Source organism: Aythya marila (assembly GCF_965140915.1).
Source record: "Aythya marila genome assembly, chromosome: 3".
NCBI classification, from domain to species: Eukaryota; Metazoa; Chordata; class Aves; order Anseriformes; family Anatidae; genus Aythya; species Aythya marila.
The window spans coordinates 77,463,925-77,490,044 of record NC_139044.1 but is presented as its reverse complement, the minus strand read 5'-3'; the positions used below and the strand labels follow the sequence as shown (position 1 = coordinate 77,490,044).

The 26,120-nt window shown below is 36.7% G+C and overlaps 1 protein-coding gene across 16 annotated transcripts in view; it reads left to right on the top strand.

Moving 5' to 3' along the window:
• The window catches only part of TRDN (triadin), a 246,932-nt gene extending 223,703 nt beyond the window's left edge, over positions 1 to 23,229 (top strand). For 15 of the 16 annotated variants that reach the window (XM_082757682.1, XM_082757677.1, XM_082757685.1 and 12 more), the window contains one exon: positions 20,625 to 23,229. In XM_082757682.1, coding sequence (XP_082613808.1) covers positions 20,625 to 20,767 — 143 coding nt within the window. In that variant the 3' untranslated portion in view covers positions 20,768 to 23,229. Of the gene's footprint in view, positions 1 to 678; positions 742 to 20,624 lie in introns of those variants that run through there. The other variant, XM_082757676.1, reaches the window with a different exon arrangement.
• Positions 23,230 to 26,120: the final 2,891 nt, after the last annotated feature.

Sequence of the window (26,120 nt, the reverse complement as noted above, 5' to 3'; positions counted from 1 at the left end):
CTAAATATTAATATATACAACAAAATACAACTTTGTTGTCTTAACTGAGGAAAAAAATTTACTTCAAGTCATTCAGACTGCTTTGTTCTATGGGTGTTGTTTTTTTTTTGTGTGCTGTGTTGTTGTTTTTTTGATCTTGTTTATTATAGGTAAAATATTTTAGGATCCTATATACATGATGTAAAATATGTGATGCATGTGTAGATATAAGTATCTATGTGTGCAGATATGTATATATGTGCATAAGCTTAAAATATTTAAATAATCATTAAAAAATGGTAGTTAAATGAAAACCATGTACAGAACAATCAGACATCAGGGAAATGAAATTGTGAATGAAATATTAAGATCAAGCACCCAAATGTTAGCAGTTAGCATGTGTACTTTATGAAAATACTTGTATATGATTTGCTCCATAACGTCCCCTGGAACCAAGGTCAGGCTGACAGGCCTGTAGTTCCCCGCGTCCTCCTTACGGCCCTTGTTGTAGATGGGAATCACATCGGCAAACCTCCAGTCCCCTGGGACCTCTCCAGATAACCAGGAATGCTGATAGATGGTGGAAAGTGGTTTGGCAATTATCTCTGCCAGCTCCCTCAGCACCCTAGGGTGGTTCCAAGGACTTGTGACATTCCAGATAGAGGAGCAGGTCTCTAACTGTCTCTTCCTGGATTACAGGGAGGGATTCTCTACCTGAATCATAGGGGATGTCCAGATGAGGGAGTAAAGTACCCTGAGGATAACTGATCCGACTATTAAAGACAGATGTAAAGAAAGCATTGAGAACCTCAGCCTTATTCTTATCCTATCTTAACTATCTTATGTTAATAAATTTGTAAAAGAATTTCTTGTTCTCTTTTACTGCAGTGGCCAATCTGATTCCAAGATGGGCTTTTGCCTTTTGAACTTCCTCTCTGCATATCTTAGTAACTTCCTTGTAGTCGCCCCAAGTAGCCTGTCCTTTCTTCCAGCAGACGTAGATTATATTTTTCTCCTGGAGTCTCAATAAATGTTTCCAGTTCATCCATGCCAGTCTTCCTCCTCTCTGGCTCGCCTTACAGGACACAGGCATGGCCTGCTCCTGTGCCTTTAAAATTTCCTTCTTGAGGAGTAATATATACTACTACTCATAATAAATAACAAGTAAATAAAAGCAAATATTTTGCCAGGAGAAAAAAAAAAAAAAAAAAAAAAAAAAAAGAATTTTCTTATACAGCTAAATTCCAAATTCAGTGTAAAATAGGAATGTACTAAAACTTGTTGGCCACTGCACTGTCTCCTGCACCCTGTATTCTTGTCAATCTTGTATCATTCAAAAACTGTGTTGCCTATGTTTCATTTGCAGTAATTGTTGTGCTTGGTTAATTTAATTGCACATTATCATTGTGCAATTACTCTTGACTAGATGTTTCCTAGATCAAAACAGCTCTGTGCAAACAGGGCCTTTGCAAACAGAACTTTATGTAAGTATTTTCAATCTATTATTTGTCCACTAAATAGAATGAGTTAGTTTTCTGTAAGTGTATGAAATGTTTCCATAAGAATATCAAAGTGATTTTTCCTTGTGAATGTTATTCTTTGGTATCTACTCAATTTGAGAATTTAAAAGTTGAGACCAAATCCTAGGTTAGGTACACTTGTGTTGGAACTTGATTTCTTTTTCCTGTGTTATTTGAAGATGAAGTCAGTGCATTACATTGCAGTGAATAGTAATACTTTCTGTTGATAAATAGAAGTAGAAAAGGATTTATACATTCTGAGCTAATCTAAAAATTTAAATAGTAAATCTTCTTTTGACTTTCAAAAGCTGAATAGATTCGATTCACATAGACTTATATTTTGATCATAAATCCTTCAACCTTTTCCTGGTATTAAAAAGCAATCACATAAAGAGAAATAAGCAATTTTAAAAGCTGCATATGTCTTCGACTTTAGAAAGTTCTACATTTAGACAGAATTTTAAGCAGGTACATACCTTTCATATAAGCAATGGTGGTGTGTTGAGTAGACACTAAATTTCACTCCCATGTAGAAATGCAAGCAATTACCCAAAATCCTTTCCCCTTCTTTCTCCTGTCCTAAATATCAAAATTGACACCTGTGTTCAGGCCAAAACTTAAGCACACAAGAAACAGGAATTATTGGATTAGTGGTTTTGTTGTTGTTGTTGTTGTTTTCTTCTGCCTTATATCAAATATATTCACAAGCAGACTCTGGAAGTAAAATTTGAGGAGTGTCCAATTTCAGCTTTTTGGTAAGAGTTGTCTTCCATACATTTTATATGAACAATTATATACTTTTCAATAAGCCCCACTTTTTTTTTAATGCTCACACCAGAGTATGAAAATTTAAAGTAACCACAAGTTGATTACATTTATTGCTATTATGATACAACTGTCCTTGTGGCTGAATGCTCAGGTAACACTGTGTCTTGCATTTGTCATACTGTTAACTAATGAGATTGACATTTTTCTGTGCTGTTATCTTAGCTCACAGATGTGCAAGTGTGGCAAAAATAAGAGAGGCAGTGATGGAAGAGTTTTAAAAATAAGAAATAATGAGATTGATACTGATCCCATATAAACTGGTTGAATTACATAAATGTGTGGATAGTTTTCAAGGTAAATAAAAATCAAATTAGTCATGATAACTTCCCTGGCATCCTGTGTCATATATAGTCTTAGATAATTCATGCATCTACTCTCATAAACTGTTAAGAGGTTTACAATTTCTTAGACATGAGAACTTCTATTCTTACTCTGTAATTAAAGAAGTTGTACCTCATTGAAAGGTAAAATCATTGTTAAAAGGAGTCGGAACATCCTTTATTTGAATATACTATACTAGCATGTCTATGAAGAAAGCATTTCTTTACTAGATTTATCCTCTGCTTCTTCAGTGATAGAGAGAAACATGGTTTCTCAGATGTTTTCCAGAAAGGGAAAAAAAAAAAAAAAAAAGGAATATATGTCTGTACTAGCGTGTGGTAATTGGTTTGTTACCATAGAATTGTTTAATTTAGTTGCACTTTTTGTCTTCCTGTAATATATTTTCCAATGCAAAGATGATTAGCAAATTTGAAAAAACAGAATCTGAACTATTTAATGTGAGAGCCATTTTACCTTCAAGGATGGTAAAATCAACCTACAAGGATGTTTCCTCAATGCTGAGGGGACATAAACAGCAGTGCCATATATAAGATTTTTTTCACTCATTATTGAATGAGACTACTTATTTTTTTTTCCCTTCATTATGATTAATTTGAAGAATTTATGTATTTGGAGTATATTTTATTTCACCATTCTGAAGCTGCAGTCTCTGTTAATATCATTAAGCACAAATACATTGGCCCTGTTCTATAGAATACAAGCACTGAACTACTATTAACACAACGCACAATAATCAAAAGAGAAGGGAAAGACTTCCTCACTGCAAGATAAGTACCTTTCATCAATTGTTGAGAAACTCATCATTTTGATTAACTGCAAATAATGTATTTTCTACTCTGCTTGTCATCCAGATAGTCTGTATATCTCAAAGGCACGTTGGTTCTGGTATTCTGTCACTAGCTTCTTTCAGAACTCCAGCTGCACAAACTCAGAGTCCTGAATACAACTTTATCAGAGAAGCTGAACAAAAATTTTGAACATATATTAACTAAGTCCTCTCTCAAAAGAGAAACATAGACCAATAAAGGAACCATTAACAGTAACAGCTGTATCTCTGAGGGTAATAATGAAAACAGTACTAACATCCTTGAAATAACATTACAGATTCATCTTTTTTATTATTATTATTTTTATTTTATTTTCTCACCAGAATTCAGCCACAAATCACTAATATTAATATTATGTTTCCTGGACATAAATGTGTACCATTGGCTGGAGGATAATAGAAGGGACCAGCAACTTGAGGGGTTTCAAAATTTTTTGTATAATTTCAGTGCTCATTCATTTACAAGAACTGTGTCTATGAAAATCCTCTCATGAAATAAAATTTTCCAATGTGCTCACCACTCTGCAGTGTAAGCACACGACATGAAGGCAGTCCAAGCTGTGCACTAATGCTGCTTTGAAGAGTCTGTGTAGACCAGTCTCTGTGCTGCAGGCATCTGCAGGCATACACCTTTCACAGACAAGCCATGAATGACTCAGCGTTTCAGGTTTGCTAAGATTATGATGATGAGGCTGCATATCCAAGCTTTCCAATAAACTGATGTTAGTTATTTCAACATTCTGAAGCTGACTTTTAAATAAATGGTTGGAGACTAATTCTCAGCAGGCTTGTCTAACCAGAGACATGGTGTAATAAGAGGTGTAAGGTTAAGGAGCTGTTAATGCTATATGATTGAGCAGCCATTTACAACATTTACAACTTAGGTGACCTTGATTTAATCTAGTTGAGCCTATTTTGAAATCAAATTGAGGAAAATTTCACTGGGGTTGCTTTAATTCTGAATGAGTGCACACACAACACTTTTTGTATAGACTAAGTAATCCATTTTAAAAGTGAATTTGAATTAATATTTCTGAATTATTAACTGAAAAATGTGTATCCTGATGTTGAGTGTAAGTTTGTGTTTCCAGGCTATCATCAATATAGTCAATTCCAGTAGACAAATCATAATTATTTGGTGCAATTCTTAATTAGTGAGAACAAAACAGTCAGCAGACACTGTGAAATATCTTAAAGAAGCCAGACTATTGAGCTCATACAGTTTCTTTCTTTCTGTTTTTTCCCTTTTCCTGGAACTGTGTGAATTCAGGGTGAGGAAGATACTCTAATATAGCTTCATCTTTCATTGTAAGGAGCACACAGATATGCATCCTCACTTGAAGCAGTGAAATACGTACATATTCACACAAGTTCCATGGTCAATGAGATAGAAACTTCTCCAATGTATTACTCACCCCTCCAAAATCTGAATTCACTCCTTCATGTGGCTAGAGCTAGATCCTGAAGGCAGCACCTCAAGTGTCTGATGTTGGCACTATCAGGGTTGTATGTCTGTAGAAGTTTGTCACTGTCTCTTTCCTATATTTTTAGTGGCATAAAATAATCGTAGAACCATAGAATATCCTGAGTTGGAAAGGGCCAACAAATATCATTAAGTCCATCTACTGCTTCTGCACAGGACCACCCAAAAAATCAGGCAATATTTCTGACAGCATTATCCAGATGCTTCTTGAACTCCAGTAGGCTTGGTGCTTTAACCACTTCCCTGGGGAGCCTGTCCCAGTGCCCAACCACCCTCTCAGTGAAGAACCTTTTCCTAACACCCAGCCTGACCCTCCCCCTTCCTAGCTCTATGCCATTCACTTGGGTCCTGTAGCTGTCCCCAGAGAGCAGAGCGCAGCACCTGCCCCTCCACTCCCCTCGTGAGGGAGCTGCAGGCTGCCATGAGGCCTCCCTTCAGCCTGCTCTTCAGACAGAACAAACTAAGTGACTTCAGCCACTCTTCATATGTCTTACCCTCTATATTCTTCACCATTTTTATAGTCCTCCTTTGGAAACGTTTTAATAGTTTTATGTCCTTATACTGTGGTGCCCAAAGCTGCACGCAGTACTTGAGGTAACGCTGAACAGTGCAACGTGAAAAAATTCCCTCCCTTGACTGTAAAGCAATGCAGTGACTGATGCACCCCAGGATATGCAAAGGTCCAGTTGGCCCTTTTGTCCGTCAGGGAACACTGCTGACTCATGAATAAGAACTTTTTGTTGACCAAACCCCCCAGATCCCTTTTCACAGAGCTGCTTTCCAGCCTCTCATTCCCCAGTTTGTATATATATACAGTTTCATCCCTTCCCAAGTGCAGAAGCTGGCACTTGTTAAACTTCATATTGTTGGTGATTGCCCAGCTCTCTAATTTGCATCTCTCTGCAGGACCTCTCTACCCTTGAGGCAGTCAACCACTCCTCTCAGTTTACCGTCATTGCAGACTTACGAAGTATTCCTTCAAGTCCTATATCCAAGTCATTTATGAAAACTTTAAAGAGAATTGGACATAAAAAGGAGCTCTGCGAAACCCCACTAGTGACTGGCCACCAACCTGATGTAACCACTTTTACCATTCGAGCCCAACTCATCTGCCAATTGTTCACCCATTATATTATGCATTTATCTAGATGTATGCCAGCTATTTATTTATTTATTTATTTGTTGTTTTTATTTTTTGATAGAGGTCTCACAATGACATCAGCCAAGTCTCTGAGTACCTTGGGGTGAATTCAGTCAGGTTCCATAGACTTGTAAGCATCCAGTTGGAGCATCAAGTCCCACACAATTATGGGGTTAGCTGGAAGTTTACCATTACTGCAGTAATGATACTGATAAAATCCAATCCTATACTGCTGACTACCAAATATCACTATTGTCTTATGTAAACAACACAGCAGACTATGAAAAAATCCAGCCAATTTTAATAGACTTTGAACCAGGACTCCATGAATTTTGGGACATTCTTAAATATCGTTCTGTGATGGATTCATTAGTCTGCTCCTGTCTTTTGATAATAAAAGAAATAACATTAGTACCAGACTCCCTTGAAAGCTTAATGCTAACAAAATTGTAAAGAACATTACTTTCACTGTGCAATCTGATCATTGCTATGTTTTGTTGGAAGAGTCTGTGTTACATGTTATACTCTTACATCTTGCATGTGTTTATTATCTACCAAAAAGAATTTTTACTAAATTTGAGGGGAATGCCATACTTTGGGGATATTCACCCATTTACATGGGAGCTACGTGGTTTGTGAGCAGTGACCATAACATGGAACACAACACTTTTCTGTAAAAACATAGCTTATTATTATGGTTTAGCACCAACAGGCAACTCAGCCCATGCAGATGCTCACTCACTCTTCCCAGGTGGGATGGAGGAAAGAATCAGAAAGGTTAAAATGTGAGAACGCATGGGTTGAGATAAAGACAGTTTACTAGGTCAAACAAAGGCTTTGTGTGCAAGCAAAGCAAAACAAGGAATCTATTCACTACTTCTTATCAGCACACAAGTGTTCAGTCACTTCCAGAAAAGGAGGCTTTATCACATTTAACAGTTTCTTGGGAAGACAAATGCCATCATCATGAATGTCCACCCCCCTCCTCCTTCTTTACCCCATTGTTTACTGCTGAGTATGATACCATATGATATGGAATATCTCTGGTCAGGCTGGGCCAGCTGTTCTGGCTGTGTCCCCTCCCAGCTTTTGCTGTGCCCCCAGCTTTCTCATTGGCTGGGCAGCACAAGAAGCAAAAGTCCTTGGCTCTGTGTAAACACTGCTCTACAACAACCAAAAACATTGGTGTGTTATCACCACTATTTTCATCAGAACTCCAAAACACAGCATTATGTGAAGCTCTGCAAACAAAATTAACTCTGTGCCAGCCAAATCCATGATATTTATTTCTCCATAAATCTTTCATACTAGACAGTGCAAGAGCCAATTGGCAAAATAAAGATTTTTTTGCATCCTTAAATGGACATCAGTTGTCACCTGTCATATTTGACTTCAAAGTACAAATATTAAGTTTCATCTTTTATTCTGGACATCAGTTTTGTTATAATAAAGACCTAATTCTTGGAGCTTTGTTATCAGCTTTCAAAAGAGCAGTGACTTTGATAAGTAGCAAATGTTAACAGTTTTTAAGCAGCTCTGGTCTTAGGATCTTATATATTTTTTACTCTCGTTTTTTTCTTTCTTTTTTTTTTTTTTTTTTTTTCCCTCTAATAAAGTAAAATATTACAAGAAGTGACCTTCCAGTGCTATTGATTTCATACAGTTACAACATGCTTGACACCAAGAAAGTGGTATTAAAGACATACATTACTGACTTTGTACTGATATTATTTTTGTCGCATTGATTAAAACATTGATAAAGGCTATTTTCTTTTATATATTTAACAATTTTCCTGAGTGAGTTGGGACCACAGAGACTCATAAGGAATGGAACAACATTCTGTGTCTTTTCGCTCACTGTTGAGTGCTCAGTTTTAGAGGAAGTGCCGTTAGTCTTTCAATGTATAACTATTTTACCTCCTCCATTTACTAGCAACATGGAACAGCTGCTTGTTAGCAATCTTGATGCTCAGCAAACCCTGGACATCAAAGCATATTACCTTGTTATGTCATGGGTGGAGATTCCAGAGTTGAGTGGGGTTTTTTATTTCACTTTTCCCTTCATTAATTAGTCTTTCAGGGTATTGCAACATTTTTTTTTTTCTTCTTTCCTGGCCTTTAAATGGCAGGGCATTTTTTCCAGATAACTTCTGGTACAATGTTGCTCACGGTAGTTTAAAGAAGTGTATATGGCATGACTGTTAAGCTGATATTCTGTATGCTCATACTATTTGCAGTACAAGAGAATCATGCAACCATCTCCCATAGTCAGAGTAATGTTCCACAAATACTTAGAGCATCAGCAAGTGTTAAAATTCATTTTGTTCTTATCCACTCATGCTAATGAGTAATGAGTAAAATGTTTCTTGCTGAATTTTCTCTACTTATCCTCTATTACTCCCCTGCTGCTTTCAAATTTTGTCTGAATGAGGATGTTTCCAAGAGACCAGGGCATTTCTTTCCACAGAAGCATGAGTGTGCTGCTGTGCTGGTACTGCAGTCCCAGAATGCTTGAGAAAGAGCTGTTGAGGAGAACATGCAATCTGAGTAATCATGGCTGTAATAACACCGTTGTTGCTAGTATTTATCTCTGCTACTCAGATACCATTAATATTTATTTTTATTAAATAACTTATTATTTGACAGACCACCTACTAAATGGGTAAGAATAGCTGATTGGTGTTTGCAAAGATGAGCAATTATTTGCATTATATTTCAGACAGACACTTTTGAAAGTAGTTTTGAGAGCCACTTTCTGACCATTCATTTTCTTTTGTTATTCAAGATACAAAATAAGATGTGAAAGAATGAACTTCATGGGAAAACTTCACAGTGTTAGAAAAAATGTCATTTGATTTAGAGTGTTAGTATTTCTTGCAGATATATAAGGTACATAAGAAAGATTTTCTTCTTTTTTCCTCTCTTCACCTTCCCATTAAGCACTCTAATTTCTGCAAACATAAATAGCATGACTGTAAAGCCTTCTTAATAATAACAAATATTAATAATTATTATAATTAAATAGTTATTTCTTTGTAATAAGAAAGGAGTTGAAAAGATTCATCCAAAAAGACAAGTCCAATTTTTGAAGTAATCCATGTTGTTTGGAACAGCTGCTATCTAAACACGAGCCATATTTTGAATTTAAGAAAGAATATTTGCTCTTCTGCATAGGCCCTTAGCATTCAGCTTTGCTATTCAGAGAAATGTGAATATGGGATTTAATTAAATGGCATTTACACAGTGCAGCTAAGCACAAAGACTTACATACTTGTTTTAGAAAGTGTGAAGGCAGAAAACTGTGATATTTAGCAAGGATTCCACACCACTTACCTTCTTCGTCTGCCCCCATGCTTTCTCTGGTCAGCTTACCAGAGTGCAATTTTACTAAAATATTGAGGGAAAGAGCCCAAATTGTTTGACAGAGAACACAGCAGGGCAAGGGGGAAAATACATGCTTCTCTTCCTTACATTTTATTAAGTGAAAACAAGTTCAGCTCTCCAGTCATTGGAGCAAGTTTTTATTGCTCATGTGCGGTTCAGTTTTGAATGCTGAACCAACACACTGTATGTGCATTCCTCATAAACAATCAGAAAGAAATAAGTTAACAATTGTTAATGCTTTCCTCTTATTTAGTATTGCTTGTTAATCAGTTGCTTTTAATGCTATAATTGCCTGAAATTTTGTGATTTGTTGAATTCTATTAGAAAAACCTCTAAGTGAATAAATTTTATTCAAACTAGAAAACACTAATAATAATTTTTTTTTCTCACACATTCTCTGTAATTTTCCCCTAATAACCAAGCTGCTATTGCTTAAAGCTATCGCTTTTTAATGAATATTTTATTTGGTGGCATGCCTTAAAAACAGCTATTTGAGCCTTGTTGAAATGGGACTTTAACCATTGTAAAATGTAAACCGGAACACATTTGTGTTCTTTAGGATTAGAAAATTTTATTCCTCTCTGAATTTCTCCTTTTTTTTCTTTTAAGATTAATTTTTAAAAAGACTACAAATAATACATTCATTTATTTGATTGTACTATAATTCCTTACATGAAACTCTCATTCATTGCTTGAATGGGCACTTTGTTAGTTTTGTGAATATAAAGCTATGCCTAAGTGGTTTTCTTTAACATGATACTGAATTAGAACTATGTCCTAATGCTAGCTCAGGAGAAGCTTTCATCAAAGTTATTATAATCTCCCTGGACGTCCTTGTAGTTTAAATATGTTCCCAGCTGGACTGCACTAGATTGTACATAGCACCCTGACTTTTAAGGTCCATCATATATCTAAGGATGGAGTGCCCTTATGTTCATCAGTTTCCATAAAAAACTATTTCAGCTAAATCATCACAAAATAAACTGCTTAGGATACAAGGATCTAAAAAGGCATAAATAAGCAGAATGAAAAGGAGTAAGCCAGTGCCTACATAACACTAACTTTTTATTGCATCTTTTCTACTCATTTAATTAGCTGGCAGATGCTTCATAGACTTTGTACCAGTGACTGGGCTACTCATGAAAATCTTTCCCCATCCAGATTTGTCAAAGAAGAGGACCCCAGGTTGGGATCACTCTACTCCCTCTTTATGGGAGATCCTTCTGGTGATCTATTTAAAACTCCTCGCTTTCCCAGTGATATCTTAATTCTCCTCTAATCTGAGAGAGATCTTGGATCTTACTGTCACTTCATCAGTGTCTGCTTTCTTGTGCTTTGGAAATTTAAATGGCTGAAATTTTAATGTCTTTTTTTTTTTTTTTTTGCCCAGAGAGTAAATAAAAGTCTGTTAACCAATATAATTTAAAAAACTGTTACCACTTGTTAAGCAATATTAAAACTTGACAGCAAAGCTTTCTCATGCATTGATTCTAACATCCTATACAAAACTTGATGGTTTACACCATATAAAGTTGGATTTAACTCTTCACTACCTTTGCCAGAGATGAGATACAGTGTAATTAATCTATTTGGAAGGTAAAGGTATGTAAAAAAAAAAAAACACCACAATTGTATCGGTAGGGGATACGCTAGGTGTGTATATTTTGAATGATAAATCTGATTCTGGGATGTATCTGGACTTTTGAGTGCCTATCTGCTGGTTCTCAGCCACGTCACTTTTCTGAATAGCTGAAAATAGAAAAGTTTTTATAAATCACTGTTCCAGCAATTGTATGGCTTTGGGGGTCTTTGTTTCTTTGACATGGTGACTTGTATCAGTTAGTTGCCTTCTACATTCTCCATTCAACTAGTTTAACTAGAACAATTAACAACAAATATATAATTTGCATTCTATCTCTTTAATTGTTAAACTATCCTCAAAGACAAATTCATAATCTTTGAACAATCATGGCATTTGAGAGAGGTGCCTGAGAACTTGCAGAAAGCAAGTGTTTCTCCTACCTTCAAAAAGGACAAGGATAACCCAGGGCACTAAAGGCTGGTCATCCTCATTTCCATCCCTGGGAAGGTGATGGAAAACAAGTAATCCTGGAAAATATTTCTAGGCACATGAAGGACAAGAACGATATCAGAAATAGTCAACGTGGATTCACAAAGCAAAAGTAATGCTTAATCAGACTGATAACCTTCTATAATGAAATGTCTGGCCTGGTAGAAGAGCTGAGCTGTGAGCTATAGATAATATCTACTCTGATTTCAGTAATGCTTTTATCACTCTTTCCCATAAAATCCTCATAGAGAAGTATGGGCTGAATAAACAGTGATGTGGAATGAAAACTGGCTTGGGAGCCAGGTCCAGAGGGTGATGATCTGGAGGGTGGCTCAAAGTCCAGCTGGAGACTAGCTAGCAGTGTACCCTGCTCAGGGGACAGCATCAGGTGGGTAGTTTGACTGGGGTGGTACACTTGTGAAAGCATAATGCAGGTGTCCTAAGGTGAGCTCAGGAAAAACAGTCTCATGGGGCAGAAGCAAAAAAAAAATAAATTAATCTTGATTTTTAGTATGAATACTGACCATGAGGGTGGAGCCTCACAATCCTGCTGATTTTCTGGGTTTTATGCAGGTGTCAGAGGGTGAGTACAGGATCCAATCTTATTTAATGTCTTTATTAATGATCTTGATGATTGGGCAGATTGTACTGCCAACAGTCCTGAAGATGATACAAAACTGGGAAGAGTGGTGAATACACCAGAGTCCTGCTGTCATCCAGAGGGATCTTAACAGACTAGAGAAATAAACTGACAGGAACCTCTTGAAGTTCTGTGGTGGTTTTACTCGGGTGAGCGGCCAAGCTCCACCACAACTGCTCTCTCAATCCCCTTCCTCAAAGAGGAACAGGAAGAAAATACAATGAAAAGGGCTCAAGGGTTGAGATAAGGACAGGGAGATCACACAGTAATTATTGTGACGGGCAAAAGTAAGATTTATTACCTATTACTAACAATCTAGAGAAGTGATAAACAAAGGAAAGAAACCAAAATCACCTTTCTCCCCATCCACTCTCTTCCACCTCCTCCCCCTGAGCAGCGCAGGGGAACGGGGTAACAGGGGTTATGGTCAATCTGTAGCACTTCTTCTCTGCCACTCCTCTGTCACTCTCATCCCCTGTGCTGTGGGGTCCCTTCCACGGGATGCAGTCCTTGATGAACTGATCCGGCATGGGCTTCCCACAGGCAGCAGCTCTTCCAGAACTGTTCCAGATATGGGTCCATACCACAGGGTCCATCACTCAGGAGCAAACTGCTCCAACCTGGCTCCCCCACAGGCAGTAGCTCCTGTCAGGTCACCTGCTCCTGTGTGGTCTCCTCTCCATGGGCTGCAGGTCCAGCCCAGAATCTGCTCCAGCAGGGGTCTTCCACAGGCTGCAGTCTCCATGGGTGCAGGTCCACCTGTTCCACTGTGGTCCCCTCCACGGGCTGCAGCATGGAACCCTGTGCCACCATGGTACTCCATGGGCTGCAGGACAGCCTGCTTCACCATGGTCCTCACCACAGGCAGCAGGGGACTTCTGCTTCGGTGCCTGGAGCCTCTCCCACTCCTTCTTCACTGACCTTGGCACCTGCAAGACTGTTCCTCATTCCTCTCACTCTCCCAGCAGCTATGTGGTGCAGCATTTTTTGTATTTTGTTTTGTTTTTTCCCTGTCTGAAATATGCTCTCACAGAGGCGCAAAACAACGTCACTTATTGGCTCAGCTCTGGTCAGCAGTGGAGCCCTTACCAAACATGGGACAGCTTCTAGATCCTTCTCACAGAAGCCACCCCTATGGCCCCTGCTACCAAAACGTAAACCCACTACAAGTTCAAGAAGTTGGTGAGGAATAACCCAAGGCACCAGTTTTGGTTGTCAGCTACCTGGCTGGAAAGCAGCTTTGCAGAGTAGACCTGGTAGACAAGCTGAACATGGGTGAGCAATGTGCCTTTGCTGCAAGGAGGGCTCCTGGTATCCTGGTTTGCGTTAGGAGGGGAGCTTGCTAGCATTTTAAGGGAGGGGATCTTATGAGTGGTGTTCCCCAGGAGTCAGAATTGGGGCCTATCCTCTTTTATATATTTATTGATGATTTGGATGAGGGAATTGAGTGCACTCTCAGTAACTCTGTGGATGACACCAAGTTGGGGAGTAGTTTTGATCTGCTGGAGGGTAGGAAGGCCCTGCAAAGGGACCCGGACAGAGGCCCAAGGGATGAGGTTCAACATGGCTAAGTTCTGGGTGCTGCACTTTGGCCACAACAACCCCATGCTGTGCTACAGCCTTGGAGCAGAGTGGCTCAAAAGCTGTGCAGAGGAAAAGGATCTGGGGATGTTGGTCAATGCTTGTCTGCCAGCACTGTGCCCCAGAAGTAGAATAGAATAGAATAGAATAGAATAGAATAGAATAGAATAGAATAGAATAGAATAGAATATAGAATAGTATATATAGTATAAAATAGAATATAGAATTAGTATAGAATCATATAGAATTCCTGTACCAGGAATAGTGTAGCCAGCAGGACCAGGGGTGTGATCACTACCCTGTACTCTGCCCTGGTGAGGCTGCACCTCGAATACTGTGTTCAGCTTTGGGCCCCTCACTACAGAACAGTCATCGAGACTCTGGAGCATGTCCAAAGGGCTACAAAGCTGGTGAAGGTCCTGGAACACAAGTCCTATAAGGAGCGGCTGAGGGCACTGGGTTTGTTTAGTCTGGAGGAGAGAAGGCTCAGAGGAGACCTTATCACTCTCTACAACTACCTGAAAAGAAAGTGTGGGGAGCTGGGGGTCAGTATTTCTTTCAGGTAACTAGTGATAGGACAAGAGGAAATGACTCAGGTTGTGCTAGGGGAGGTTCAGGTTTGAAATTAGGAGAAATTTCTTCTCAGAAAGAGTGGTTAGGCATCAGAACAGGCTGTCCAGGGCAGAGTCACCAGGGAGTGTCTGAGGGGAGGTTGGATGTGATACTTAGGGACATGGTTTAGTGGGCAATATTGGTGTTAAGGGGACAGTTAGACCAGATGATCTTGGAGGTCTTTTCCAACCTTATTGATTCTATGACCTTTCCCCTCCATACTCAGCACTAGCAAGTGCTGGCTCCAGTTCTGGGCTCCCCAATACAAAAGTGGCTCCACTGGAGAGAGTCTAGCATAGGATCATGGAAATGATAAAAGGACTGGAGCATCTCTTGAATTAGGAAAGGCCTCAACCATGACACCCAGCTCATTTTCCCCTTTCTGCTGAAGAATTGAAAGCACCAGGACAGTGCTCATGCAATATTCCTCACATTTCTTGAAACCATCTTTCAGTGTGAGGTATATACAGTTAGAAAGTAAGAACACGCATAAGTTCCATGGAATATTTGTATAATTTATTGAATATCTATATGAAGTACTTTACATTTTCTCTTGACCAGCCCTGGACAGCTTCACACAAACCCTGTATACCTTTTTTCTTTGTTTGCTTGTTTCTATGCTTTCTAGAACTCATCTTGGCTGTTCTCATTTCCAACTGACTTCCAACTAGACAAGAATCATTTTAAAAGGTTTCTCTCTTTTCATGGGGGGAAAAAAAAAGTCTTTTCTTTCCACTAAATTAAAAGCAAAGAAGCAAAATACACCCTCCTCCCTTCTCCAGCCTTCCAAAAACAAATTATTTGTAGGTATCAGGTGTCTTTATATGACAGAATTAGCTATAATTTGTCAAAGAAACACTTCTAGACTTTTCCAGGCAGCATTTACTTTTTGTTTGTTTGATTTATTTCCTCAGTAATGTTCATAAGGGAAATTTCATCAATTATATGAATTCTCATAAATTACATCCTAAACAAAAACATAAGGCCATATATAAGACTTTTTTTTTTTTCCCCTGTACTAAACTGAGAAAAGAGTTCTAGTGTTAAACCACATGTTTTGCTCCTACTCTTCATCTTTTTTTGATAATATTTGCCCTGAAGATATGAGAAATGAGAATCCTTTTCAGCTTAAAAGACACATTTTGCATTTACATTGAATGTGAGAATTACAAAAGCAGAATGGGATTCATTTGTAGTCTTATTTGTATGCCAAAATTCAATTTGTTCTCCTGGCTATGGTTTGTATCATAACAATGTCACAGATTTTGATACACTGTTCCAAATATGTTTTTTAAAGGTGATTTGTTTGAATGAAGTTTTTATATGCATGTTTTGCAGCTCAGGTTGGCATGTTAAAGCAGCCTAAAAACGAAAACATTAAATAGAAATAGTGGAAAAGCATGTAGCAAAAGACATCATTCTGAAACCATTTCCTCCTGTATAGATTACTATGCAGTCAACTGACTTCGTTTTACATGCTTAACAATATGCTAAATTGCCACATATGCTAATATGCCACAGACAGTTTCAATTTGTAGAAAGTATGAACCTCATCAGCCAAAAAAAAAACTTTACCAGAAAACTTAAACAAAAAAAACAACAAACACTTACAGTATGTCTTCTTCAACACTTGTTGCTTTATTAGGTAAAACTTAAAAGATACTGAAAGCATGCTGATGAAATTTACTTTTATGAATGAGTTCTTTTGTACTGGGAGAATTAATAAGCAATCTAATAAAGTCAGTTTGGAAAACAGACTTTCTTAACAGTTTTTTAGCATCCAAAAACTGAAAATGTTTCTTCTAATACCTGCATTCAGAAGAATAGCTTCTTGTTTACCAAATCATGCACTCCCATAACGGTATCTCCTAAATCTTACATAGTATATGACTTAGCAAAATAGATAGCTCTTTTAGCAAATTAATCTACTTTGTTTACTCATGTATTTGTGTATAAATATTGTCTTTGGATAAATCCATAAAGCATCATGCCTTAGTTTGTCTAACTCAAAAAAAAAAAAAAAAAAAAAAAAAAACCACTTTTCATTTTAAGTGAAATAAATTTCAGATGAATTCCAATGACATTTCAGCTAAAAATTAAAACAATAATGTTCAGGAATACCTGTAGATTTAAAACAAAACTTAAAAACAACATTGAAATAGAAAAGTTTCTTTTAAATGTTTTTAAAGTCATAAGTTAGAGTTTTGAAATTTTTGTTTCAAGTATCACTTGTTATTTATAATGTTTCTTTTGGATATTTGGATATTTAAATCCTCTTCCATGGTCTTTTTAGTACTGATGAAAAAAAAAAAATGCTTATTTTGACATATACCTCCTCAAAATGAAACAGTCAAAAAAAAAAAAAAAAAAAAACCTTTCTCCAGTGAAAAGTTATTACAGCTAAATTTGTCATTGGGTGTAGCCTTGCCTATTCCTTAGAAACTAAGAGAAACCTCCTACAGGTTAATTACTCTCACTGCTTCACTCATTCCATAGTGAAGAGGAGAACTCTGTCTTAGAGTTGAAGCCAGTATCACAGCCTATGCAGATCCGAAGGGCTCCTGCCATTTGCATTAAAAGAAAAAAAAATTAAAAAAAAAAAAATAATAATGTTAAAACATTGCCATCCTTAAAATGTGCAGTTATTGAAGAGGGACAAAGTATATTTTCAGTGGTTTTGACAGTTATCTGACAGCACAGCTACTGTCTAAAAGACTGGTTTTGGAAGGAAGTATACTGTAGTATTCATAGGTTTTAAAAGCCTCATACTCTTTACTTTCTTTTCTCCTGGAAAAAAGTGTGATTTTTTTCTTCCTCCTTATCCTAAAAAAAAAAATCTTATACCAGTCTGCGTTTTCTAGTCCACTTGTTCCGGTTCAATTTACAGTGCTTATGTAGTTTTATTTCCACTCTTCAGGCTTCCCCAGTCTCAGTTTGTCCACAAACTCTTACTGTTTTTGTTGTTTTGTTTTGTCTTGTTTTCCATCTAACACAATCTCCAGCTCATCCCTCCCTTCTTGTCACAAGTTTCCCCTATTGCTTTCCATCCCTTTGTCCAGAATATCTTGATCCAGCTGAGTCTATTTTTTTCTCCTCAAGCTCTTTGGTCACATTATACATATTTTGGCTTCCAGTCGCCCCAGAAATGATTTGGCCCAGGTACTTTGCTAGAGTAGTGTTAGTCTCTGACCATGACAGTCAGGCCAAGTTTTTGGTTGGCAAGTTTTTGCTTTCCAATTCAGTCGTGTCAATTTTGACACAAAAGTTAGATGTCTTCTGCCGTCACCTTTTCCCCTGTAATTGTAGTATCATATGATTCTGCCATCAACTTTTCCCCTGTAATATCATATGATACTGATACTTAAATAAAATATTTTTATATTTTTATTACAAAGAAAATAAAACAACCTTTTTTTTTTTTTCCTAGTTCTTTTTTTTCCCCTTCAGATATCTAAATTGTTCTTATGGGTTTTCTACAAAAAAAAAAAAAAAAAGTCTGAAACTAATTTCAACACTGAAAATTTCATCACAGGTATTTAAATATGACAACAAATTAAGTAAATGAAATTATAGTTTTATGAAAGGAAGTATCAGGCTAAGAATAAAAGGCATTACTACTGTCCCTATCTCTCTTGAGTTTTTCCTTTAGCATATATTTTCCTAATATTTCCTGAAGATAAGTAAAAGTATATATAAACATTCATACATGTATAAACATTTGAATGTGACTTCAAAATGTTGCACTCAACATGAGTATATTTAACCAAACAAAATGGCTCATTTTACAAATACTACAAGTATCTCAGAAATAACACAATCAAAGGTGATCTTTAGAATTACACATTACACATAATTTATAATTACACAATTTTCTAAACAAAAAAAAAAAAAAAGAAAAGAGAAAAAAAAAAAAAAAAAAAGTATGTTTCTATTCCTATTTTTCAAATTTAATATTATGGCCTAGTTAGTCTGTGGCTGTAGACCAAGTCGCAAAAATCTGAAACTTTGCCCTTTCCCTCCATGAATGTAGTACCTTTTAACAGTCAACTGTAAGCCAGGTTTCCAAGTGAAATGGTTGCAGCAGCCAGTTCTACTGGCAAATTTGAATGATGATCAGATAACACCTTTAGAATATGTTGTGGTACCAGGCATGTTATAATTATGAGATATATAACCATGTTTAAAATGCTCCTTGTCAGAGACCTAGTATGTATCAGGACTTTGTGAATATATGAAGGAAAGAGAGCTAGCTTTTTGCATTCTGACTGCATGCAAAATACAGGTATTTTTAAAATTATTTCTACTGTCCTTAATTAAAGTATTTATTGGCATTTATTGCGGCTAGCAAGTGCATGATGCCCAACTTGCCTTCTTCACAAAAAAGAGTGAACTAGTTATTGACTTATATTTTTTTATTTTTATATCCATTAAAGGAATATGCAGAAATAATTTCCATTTAAAAAAGAGAAAGGTGAGTTTTAAGTTGGCAACTTTCTTCCTATAAGGTATTTCTCTTTATCAAATTGGCACCCCCCGATAGTCAATTTTAGTCTAGCTTTTTCGTTTTTCTTAATGAACCTTACTGAGAAATCTCTGGCAGAGCATTTTAGTAGGAAAAGATTGGTTTTAATCATAGCTTTTTTGTGGCAATATACTGTATTTTAAGTAGTTTTATTTAGGAAAAACACCTTAGTTCAAGGATGGAATAAGCCCTTTTGTTTTAAATATTACGTATGCGAGAAACTTCCTGCTATTGCCCCAGTGATACCATAAAGTAACCAAAGGTAGAGGATATAGCTGATCCACACCAAGTGCCTGGTCCGTGGCTTGTCAGACCTTACATTTGAATGTTGGCAGTTACATTATGGCTGAGAGCATTAATCATGGGATCCGCTTCATCTCTTTTTAAGAGAAACTCCACATTCACCTCACAGAGGACCACTGAAAATCTGAGGAAAAAAATGTTTCAATTCTTAGATTTAGTAGCAAAGCAATAAGTCATTTTCAGAAAGATCTGACTTCCAACACCATTTTTAAGTGTGTCTTTTAAATAACAAAGGCTTAAACTTTGCACAAGTCAGGCAAAAAAACCACAGAGGCAAATATAACTGCCTGTATATGAATATACCAACATTTCTGACACACTGCTCTGTGTTCCACCATTTATTGTGACTTGGCAGTCAATAAACCCTGCTCCTGAGTTCATAAAACAGAGGAACCTTGGAGTCCATCTCAGATTAGACCTGTCACAACAAACAGTTAATTTTTATTTTATTGATTTATTTATTTTTATGTGGAATGAACAACAGAGGAAAGAAATAGGCATCAGAAAATCAACTGCATTACAACTACTTTTTCAGATGCTGGCATACCTCCAATCATTTTCTCAAACATGTACTAGACTAATAGGTTAGATGTTAGGAAGAACTTCTTTACCGAAAGGGTTGTTAGACACTGGAACAGGCTGCCCAGGGAAGTGGTGGAGTCACCATCCCTGGAAGTCTTTAAAAGACGTTTAGACATAGAGCTTAGGGATATGGTTTAGTGGGGACTGTTAGCGTTAGGTAGAGGTTGGACTCGATGATCTTGAGGTCTCTTCCAACCTAGAAATTCTGTGATTCTGTGATTCTGTGATCTTGTCACCATTAATCTCAGAGTGCAAAACTCAGCTTCTGTAACAAATTAGGTTACAAATGGGAGAAAATCTCCTTGATTGTGAACGACTAGGAAATAGGCAGTGACACTTATGACCCCCCCTTTCAGAATAAAAGGTTATTCATTTGAACCCTAATAAAATATGCCATTATCACTATTACATGTGGGTACCACTGGAACACCTCAGTGTATCTGAAAGAGGTTGTGAAATACAGAATCAGAAGATATATGTGTGGCTTTCAGGTGTTTACATTCAGCTATCCCAGAATGCAAATATTCTGGGAAAAGTAAGCCTATATCTGTGGAGTGGAATAATGGATTTAAGTGCTAAATTGTCAATAGCTTCTAATCTTGTGCTACAAAGATGTCACATTGAGCCTTTTAGCTAAAATCTTGTTGACATGTGGAACCTGCCTTGTGAGACACTACAGATTTTGCTGTTATAAACTCAACTAATGGGAATGAAATTACACTGTTGTTCTCTGGAAGAACACAAGAGTGACTCATGGTCCTAGTCTGGAAACCATAAATATTAAACATCTCTTCTTTGTTCTCTTCTTAGCTCCTGTCCGCTACTTTCAATGTGTTTTCATAAATGGACCTAATGGATTTGGACTACAGTTTCCCACTAATCTCCCTTCAGACAAAGAAGAAAAGACTCACTCAAAGACTTCCAAGAGAAAGACAAGAAAACCAGGACAGTAGAGAGACTGGATCACTCACGTTTGCACTTTATCTTTTCTGCTGAGGTCCACAGTACTTAGGGTGGTACTTGTCATTGCATGAATGTGATCCACTGGGACATATGCACCTGGAAATGTTTCCATGGGGCAGAGGCAAAAGAAACAGTAATGGGCTGTGTAGAAAAAGGTAGAAACGTAAAGGTGCCATGTTTCTCATCAAAATCCTGCAATGCTAGCAATGAATTGGCCTGATTGTGTGTGATCAAATGTGTGTGTGTGTGATTTCCTGCCTCCTTTGCTCTTGCTTTTCTTTACCTGCTCAGCATTAAAGGGAGTCTGTTTTCCATTTAATCTTATCTAAGGAGTGAGAGGTTGAATGTAGCTCTTATATCAGCAAGATTGCAAGCTACCTGCAATCCTAAATCACTTATTCTTAATGTTCAGTCAAATTGCTGACAGCAAAAAGCCTCACTAAGTCACGAAAATGTGCTCTGCAATTGGTGCTATTTTTATGTCTCATTGACCAGTGTAGTTTGAAGCCCACACATGCTCTCAGCAGCCCAATATACTACCAGTAAGTTGACTCATCAAGTCATGTTAATGATGAATATTTCTATTTATCCTGAAGCAGTTAAAAGCATGGTGTATTTGCTGTGTCTCCTGGTGAAGTACAAGCAGGTCACTTTCTAAAACCAAACTGAGTGAAGGAAGTGAAACAATATGGCAAAGATGAGAAAAAACATCATTTTACAAAGTCCCATGAAACAACAATAATCAATTTTAGTAACTCTACATTATTTATTTTTTTTTTCCTGCAGGTAAATCAGATTGATTTTGATTTGCAGCAGACCATTAGAATGTAAAATATACCAGCCAACTATTTGCTCTTATCATGTCATATGAAAAACTATGATGTCAGGTGTCACTCATAAAACTAAACCAATCCAAATTTCCAATAAGCAAACATGCCAATTTGATACAACCTCCAATAAGTGAGAGAAAATAACAATAAACAAAAGCTGAAACGTATTGGGTAGCTGATTTTACTAGATGAAACCCCTCCATCTAGAAAGGGTTTCTGAGCTATTAGAAGGATGAGAACTGGAAGTAGAAATGACATTCTTCAACATTTGTTAATTTCTGTAGAAATAACGGATTAGTTACCTTAAGAAGGAGATGGAATGACATTAAAGTTGTGATGACACATAACTGAAAATTAGCATCTCAATTGTCTGGTACTGTAAATAATCATGCATTTTTGAGAGCTGTTATTAGTTTGTATTCCTTTTCTATAATTTTGCATTTAATCTGTGAAAGGTACAGTGGTAATTTTAGTCTCATAGTTACCAGGTGAAACAGCACGATACCCTTTGTACAACCTGGTTGCTTGTAGATTCTGATCACAACAGTAACTATATATTGCTGTTTTAGCATTGTTCCAGTAAACATCAATGTCTTTCCACATCCTCTCTCCTTGCTGACCCATTCTTATCTTAATCAAATAATTGACTCACGTGTTTCAAACAATTGAGTCCTTGACAGGCTAATGCAATTCAGAAAGCTGTGCTCTTACACTGCTGGGTCAGGCTCTGATTACCGATCGGTAATCTCTGATTACCGATCATGGCCTTATGTGAACTGAGATGCAGTCTCATAATGTACAGATTCTTTGCTGCAAAATCTGTATTTACAACAAGTAGCTTCTCGAAAAAGGTAGGAACAGATCTTGCCCTAGAAGTAGATTTCCCTACATTGGAACATATTGTAGCTAAAAGTGTTCATGGTGAATGCCTCCAGTGTCACCTGTGAAATCTGTTCTGGAGACAAGTACAGGGATATAGAGCTGCCAGCAGAAAATACTTTATGATAAAATGTCAATCTTTACTTTTCTTTCAGGCTTTTTTGTATTAGTGGCTTTTTTTCCTTCCTAATTTGTGACTTTTTATATATTATTAAGGATGTTATTGCCTTAGGTTTTTACTGTGAAAGCTGTCTTAAAATGAGATTATAACTTTGTGAAAATCTGTTAATTAAATTCAGGACTTTATCCAATTTCAAAAATCAAGAAAAAAATATACTATAAGATGTTATTCTTTTCAACTTCTTTTACCTAAATAATTTCTGTGCATTATAGTTACCCTTAATCCTTCTTTCTCATTTGAGTCGAGAGATGACAAGAATATGTTCCATATATCATTCCTGTAATGTTTCAGTTATGTATCTGAATGCTTTGGAAGTATAAATTGAACATTATTGAATAAGTAGTAAAAGTTACACAATTATTTTTGTTTCCTAATCTCAATCTAACTGCATCAAAGAACAGGTAAAACAGTTCTGCTCTTGAAGTGGCAAGTATTTTTCTCTTTAAATTCATATGTGACCTCAAAAAGAATTACTTGAATTGCATGGCTTTACTCAAATTAGGCTGGAGTATTGCAAAATCATATGATGATTGTTATCCATTTTGGAAAATAAAGAATATAAACCACGTTTCAGTGACTGTAGGATGTTTTTCTGTTAATCCAAATATGGATGGTAAGGGTTTACATATGTAAGTTGTTTATCCCTACTAAGTTTTTACAAATCTTCTGAATATGATGATAGCAGTAGTTACAGTTAGTCTGGAAAATGAATCATTCTGCATTTTATTCATTCCTAATGGGCTTTTTGCAATAATTGGATAGACTTTCTACATACTTTGTTTGGGGATTATACTCTGACAGACAAAAGGCAATTTAGTTGCAGTCATTCAAGACAGAGCTTCACGTGTACCAAAATCACATATGTTCGTCAAGGTGTTTACTTCAAATATTACTATAAAACCAATGAAAGCAAAACTGCATTCTCTTATAACTAATCTGTGTTCAAGATGATTTTGACTAACAAGAAACTGTGAGAGCAAAAATTAAGAGATTTTTTTTCACACCCTACAGGAAATATAGCTTGTCTAAAATATGTGAGCTGATACACAAACCAGATTATGGCCTAAGAGAGGCTTAGCTCTCTTAGCTCTCTTAGCATGGCTGCAGTTGTGGAGCTTTGTATTCAGGTATGAGGGCCCTGTGCTCCGTGGAGTTTGGCGATTCTTCACAAATGGGAGGTTTATTGCGCAGCAGGAGAGTTGTATAGGTGGATCAATGTTTTATGAGACCAAACTCCTCTCCCAGTTCTAATCTCCACTTGTCAAAAATGTGCACTTTTCTCTGAGATGCAAAAATTCTGCTGAAGCAAACAGGAACAGTATATTTCCAGTTTTCTTCACCCATCCTTCTGAGGTTGATAGTGAAAGTATGAGATTGGCTGTTAGACAAGGGTGGCCCACCACAGCTAGTTATTACACAGATCTATACACCACCTGCTCCTACTAATTGTTGCAGAATGGCAACAAATTGCTATTTGTCCCATATTCAGGATCTCCACTTAGAACGTAAGATAGAACATACATAAGTGTACATTTGTAAAACACTGCAAAGTTTTTTCCTGTTGATCCCAAACCCTAGAAATACACTGCTAGCTTTTTTTTTTTTTGCACTGTCATTTACTACTTGTGTAGCCTAGTTTGGATGCAAAGTTCCCTGCTGAAATATATATATATAGAGAGAGAGATATAACTTTGCTTTAATCCAACAGAACAGAAGTGCAGCAAGCCCAGTTTCAGGGGAATGTCTTTATCTGCCAGGGTATAAGCACTCAGAATAGTACCTGAGTATCTTCCTTTTCCTATCTTACCTAATGCTTTCTTTTCACTCCAGCATGACACTATATAATTCATTCAGTACAATGAGAAACAAGTAAAGGACTTACTCCTTTAGGGAGAGCACTGGTTGGTTAAGCAGCTTTCGACTTAAGATAGAGTCAGCCACTGACTGTTCATAGTTATGTACCACTCCTAGCACTTCTTACCAAGGACTCGAGATTTTGGAGGTAAAAAATAATAATAATAATAATAATAATAATAATAATAAGGATAATGTGAACTCTATTGGGAGGAGAATGGTATGGTACAGTTGACTAACTAAAAAAAAAAGGAGGAAATATAAGGGTTCTCAGGAAGGAACTACCTATGAATATACATTTAAAAAAAAAAAAAAAAAGAAGAAGAAGAATCTGCTGAAGACAGTGATATTTCTGTTGCTTTATAGTTTTCCAGAAAGAAGAAACACAAAGGCAATTAAAAATATGAAGAACATTTGATTTTTACATATGTAAATGTCTATAGATATCCAACTTTCATGTCGTCTATTTATCCTGAGTGAAATTCTCCAAAAATTCCCAAATTGCAGAACAGGTAAGGAATCATGTTCACCTATGGGTAAAACCTCACTCAATAGAGTGCACCTCTCAAAGCAAAAGTCTTATCCTTTTATTTAAGCGGTTAATGAACATGACCATTTGAGCTTATTTTCTTGGTTTATGGATTTTGTGTGTGCTCCTTTGTAATACAAAAATTCACACAACAACAATCTGTTCTGCAGTACTCATGTCTCAGGGACTGTATTAGTTAGAAATTTTCTTTATTGTCTTGTCTCTTTTTATGACAGAAATCAGTAAAATTTGTAGAACACAATTTTGTTTTGCCTGATCAAAAGCTGTAATATTTGCTTTTGTAATTTTAACATTCCTCATGTTTGTGCTTAATTTTGCTCACAAATATAATTGTTCTTCCGTCTACCCCATCTACAGAAACACTTAAACAACTTCTTTATGAACTGAGGGGAACTACGAAATGAAGGTCTTCTCTTTTTTGGCCCTGTTAAGGAAATGGAAACATAAAGCTGCTGACATTAATATTCCAACACACTTTCCAGCTGAATGACAAAGATATAAATGCACATTTATTGTGTAACCCACTTCCCATGCTTTTCTTTCTTTCAGAAGTTGAACAATGCAAAGAGGGAGTCTTGGGTACCATGCTGTTAAATTATAGCTTAGCTATGGCATCTCAGTGAATAAAAAGGCAACATGAAGACAACTTGATGAGAATGTTCCATATGCCTAAGTACTGTATCTTCCTGTCAAAGTGATATGGCCACCCTTTCTCAAAACTGATTATCTTTGTTCTCTCCTTGACCTTGATGTGAGTGGGTGTAAGTCTGGTTTGTGAAAACCTGCGTAAATCACTACTGCTTAGAGATTTTTTTAGAATGTGGAAGTCAATACAATGTTCTGCTGTAATATGCATGCATATGTGAGTGAAAACCTAGATATACAATCCTTGCATACCTGCCACTGACATTTCAGTTAAAATGACATGTTCTCTGACAGATCATTAATAAACTAGAACAAGGAAGCTGGAGTGGTCAGTCAAATACCACTAACCGTTTCAAATTCACAAAGAAATAAAATAAATAAATAAATAAGTAGAAATTAAGATA